This window comes from Protobothrops mucrosquamatus, unplaced genomic scaffold, assembly GCF_001527695.2.
Source record: "Protobothrops mucrosquamatus isolate PMUCROS unplaced genomic scaffold, P.Mucros_1.0 scaffold3359, whole genome shotgun sequence".
In the NCBI taxonomy this organism is placed as follows: domain Eukaryota; kingdom Metazoa; phylum Chordata; class Lepidosauria; order Squamata; family Viperidae; genus Protobothrops; species Protobothrops mucrosquamatus.
This window is the reverse complement of record NW_015389345.1, coordinates 90,899-94,800: the sequence shown is the minus strand read 5'-3', so window position 1 is coordinate 94,800 and position 3,902 is coordinate 90,899. Positions and strand designations below refer to the sequence as shown.

The 3,902-nt window shown below is 48.7% G+C and overlaps 1 protein-coding gene across 1 annotated transcript in view; it reads right to left on the bottom strand.

The window, feature by feature from the left end:
- Positions 1-353: 353 nt before the first annotated feature.
- Positions 354-3,902, bottom strand: part of DUS3L (dihydrouridine synthase 3 like) — a gene marked incomplete at its 3' end in the record, with an annotated part of 26,925 nt that continues 23,376 nt past the window's right edge. Inside the window, 2 exon segments of the mRNA XM_015826892.1 lie at positions 354-542; positions 2,138-2,213. Coding sequence (XP_015682378.1) covers positions 354-542; positions 2,138-2,213 — 265 coding nt within the window.

Below are 3,902 nucleotides of genomic sequence, written 5' to 3'. Positions count from 1 at the left end.
CTCGCCCAGGCAGCCCAGCAGCGCTATGGCAGCCATGCCCTCTGCCCGCGCCCTGCAGCATCAACTGGGCACGATGGGGTATGAGGGCAGAATCTTGTCTATGCTGCCTGGCTGCCATGTCTTTGGCTGCACTGCTCAGCATGGGCCACGCTCAGGGGCGACTCTCCTTCAGGGGGGCTGCTGGAGAGGAGGAGGTCGGGGGGGGGAGGCGAGGCTGGGGCAACAGCACGTGTGCCCACAGAGAGGGCTCCGAGTGCCGCCTCTGGCACCCGTGCCATAGGTTCGCCATCACTGGTCTAAGTGCTACTGCTATACAGGAGCTATTAGGGAGAGGTCCAGGAGTGGTGGCTAACCTGCAGAGGAAGGAAAGCCACTCCAGCAGGAACTTCCTGGTCTTCTCCACGCCCTGGGTGTCTGAGCCCCAGTGTTCCAAACCATAGTTTGTGTAGTCCTGGAGAATCTCCAGCCTCTCTCTGGAAGAGATGTCCCAGTGCCGCTGTTCTTTGATTTCGGTGAAGATCCAAGGTTTGATCAGCGCTCCCCTGCGACCGAGAAGAACAGCCGGGACAACTTTCAAAAGTCAAAGAGGTGGGGAGCTGAGCTGGGAGGGGGGGGGGCCCTTCAGTTCTTGTAATTTTGCACAAAGAGATTCCTTACTCCACAAAGAGCAGGGGGCTGGACTGGAAGACCTCCAAGGTACCTCCCAAACCCATTATTCTGTTATTTAAAGAGGAACTCTGTATGGCAGGGCTTTTCAACCAGGGGTACGGGTACCACCTGTGGTACATTGGCACCTGGCAGGTGGTACGCAAGCATCCTAAAAAAGGGGTAGCGGGGGAGGGGAATGAGCTGAACCGGTGGCAGCACCGCACAAGCCTGAGCGAGAGATGGCTGGAGCTGCAGGGCTGTCAGGGCTCAGCGGAAGCGCCAGGATCAGTGCCGCTTTCCAGCTGATCGGCGCTTCTTCGGGGCTGTCAGGGCTCAGCGGAAGCGCCAGGATCAGTGCCAGGATCCAGCTGGAGCTCGGTGCTGATCCTGGTGCTTCTGCTGAGCCCAGAAGAAGCGCCGATCAGCTGGAATGTTGCAGCCTCTCCAGGGTCTTGTGATCTACATTCAGATGCTTAGCAACCGATTCATATTTATGACGGTCACAGTGTCCCAGGGTCAAGTGAAGTGACCAAAACCTGCTGCAACCACCCAGCAGATGGGGGGGGAATAAAAACCAAACACCCCCACCCCACCCCCGCTGCCAATCCTCAACAGAAATGCTCACAACAATGAAAACCTCGGACAGGAGGAAGAGTGCCGCCGGGCGGGCAGGCAGGTATCTTGCTTGGCTGTGGCTTGGGGGGGGCACTTTTTTCAGTGCCATTGTAACTTGGAACAGTCACTAAGCGAACTGTTGTAAGTCAAGGACTACCTGTAATTTCTCATTTTTTTCCTTTTTTGGGGGGGTCATCAATTTTTTGACCCCTTGCTAGGCGACTGGTGGTACTCGGATGTTCCCATATCCTAAAAGTGGTACAATGGGTGAAAAGGTTGAAAAGCCCTGCTGTATGGGACGAGAGCGTTTCTACAAGGGGTCTTTCCTAACCCCCACAAGATGGATGTACAGGAGGGAGGAGACCATCTGGTGATCTCCCGGATGGAAGCGAGGGAGTCGTTCTGAATCTCCATTGGCTATAGAAGTTTCTCTTTTTTTTCTTTTTTAATTAGAATATCTTTATTGTTATTGTGTATCCCCCTCCCAATGAAATTAAGTGCTCTCCACAGTGCACGCTACACACTAGTCAAAACCACAAATAAGAACACACATTATATACACACATCCTTCACATTCTATTCACCCTTGCGCTGCCCCGAATATTGCACTTCAGTGTCGCACTATACAGTGGTATTTAATATGATTACAGCTCTGGGATAAAAACTTGTTTTTCAGCCTTTTTGTCTTCGTACCGTCTGCCAGATGGTAATCGTACAAAAAGGAAACGTCCGGGATGAGATGAACGTCTGGGAATGTTCTGAGCTTTCCTAAGACAGTGGGAACTGTACAGTTCGTCCAGGGGGGGGGAGGGAGGAGAGGGCAGCCAATAATCCTCTGGGCTTACTACAGGAGGGAAGAAGGAAAGCTACTTACCGTGCAATCATGATCCCTGAAACTCCGCTCGTCATGGCCCGGTTAGCATCTTCGAAAGAGAAAATATCGCCATTTCCTGTACAGGAAGGAAATATATATATATGTATATATGGATGTATATGTTCAATTTGGATTTTGCCGACAAAGAGTTAAAGGGAGACTAGTATAGCTATTTCGAGCTATTTAGCTCTCATCAGCTAGCCATCCCCTTCTGAGATTTGAACCTGGGCTGTTTGCATATTAGGCAGCAATAAGTAGATCGCTTTGTAAACCGGGTGTTCTGGCAGATCGGCTTCACCGGAAAACACTCTATTTCTCTTCCCTGGTTCAGCTGACAGAAGTGAGAGAGAGCCTGTGGCCTAGAGGTTAATACAGCTGCCTAATATGCAAGCAGCCCAGGTTCGAATCTCAGAAGGGGATGGCTAGCTGATGAGAGCTAAATAGCTCAAAATGGCTATACTAGTCTCCTTTTAACCCTTGGTCGGCAAAATCCAAATTGAACACAAAATAGTTTGTTGCAGCAGTGTCTGCCTGTATGATAAAAAAAAAACACAACAACACTCCTAGATTGGGGCTAAAAAGCAATAAGTAGATTGCTTTGTAAACCGGGTGTTCTGACACGGATATCTCTATCTCTAATCTATATCTATCTATCTATCTGTCTGTCTGTCTGTCTGTCTGTCTATCTATCTATATCTATATATATATGTCTGTCGGTCGGTCGGTCTAGATAGATAGATAGATGATAGATAGATAGATAGATAGATGATAGATAAATGATAGATAGATGATAGATAGATAGAATAGATGATAGATAGATATAGATAGATGATAGATAGATAGATGATAGATGATAGATAGATGATAGATAATGATAGATAGATGATAGATAGATGATAGATGATAGATAGATAGATAGATAGATAGATAGATAGATAGATAGATAGATTTGGTCTGTCAGAACACCTGGCTTTCATCCGCCTCTGGATAGGTGATCCTCGACTTACAACTAGAGATGGGAAGGCCTGGAAAAAAACTGGAAAAATTGGGGGGGGAGGAAACAGGATTGGTTTTTCCCTTTTTTGTCCAAAGCTGTATGGAGGAAAAAGGGGGGGAGAACCCCCTATTTCCCCCCCAATTTTTCCAGTTTTTTTCCAGGCCTTCTCATCTCTACTTACAGCCATTTGTTTAGTGACCTTGCAGCAGCCCTGGGAAAAGGGGCTTGCGACCGTTATTAGCATTTCGGACCGTTGCAGCTTCCCCGTCCACGGTTACGCAATCAAAATTCAGACGCTCGGCAACTGGCTCATACTTACGACGGTTGCCGTGTCCCCTGGGGTCACATCCCCTTTTGTGACCTGTGGACAAGCCAAGTCAACCGGGAAGCCAGATCCACTTAACAACTGTGGCAAGAAAGGTCATAGAGTGGGACAAAACTCACTGAACTGTCTTGCTTAGCGATGGGAACTTTGGGCTCAATTGTCCCAAAGCGGCTTTTTTTCAGGAGGCAACTGGACTGAAAGAGTGCAGAGAAGAGCAAGAAAGATGATACAAGGAACGGTTGCTGGAATTGGGAATGGCCAGTCTAGAGAAAAGAAGGACCAGGGGGGACAGGATAGCAGCATTCCAGTATTTGAGGGGCTGCCCCAAAGAAGAGGGAGTCAAGCTCTTCTCCAAAGCGCCTGAAGGCAAAGACAAGAAACAACGGATGGAAACTGATCAAGGAGAGAAGCAACCTGGAACTAAGGAGAAACTTCCTGACAGT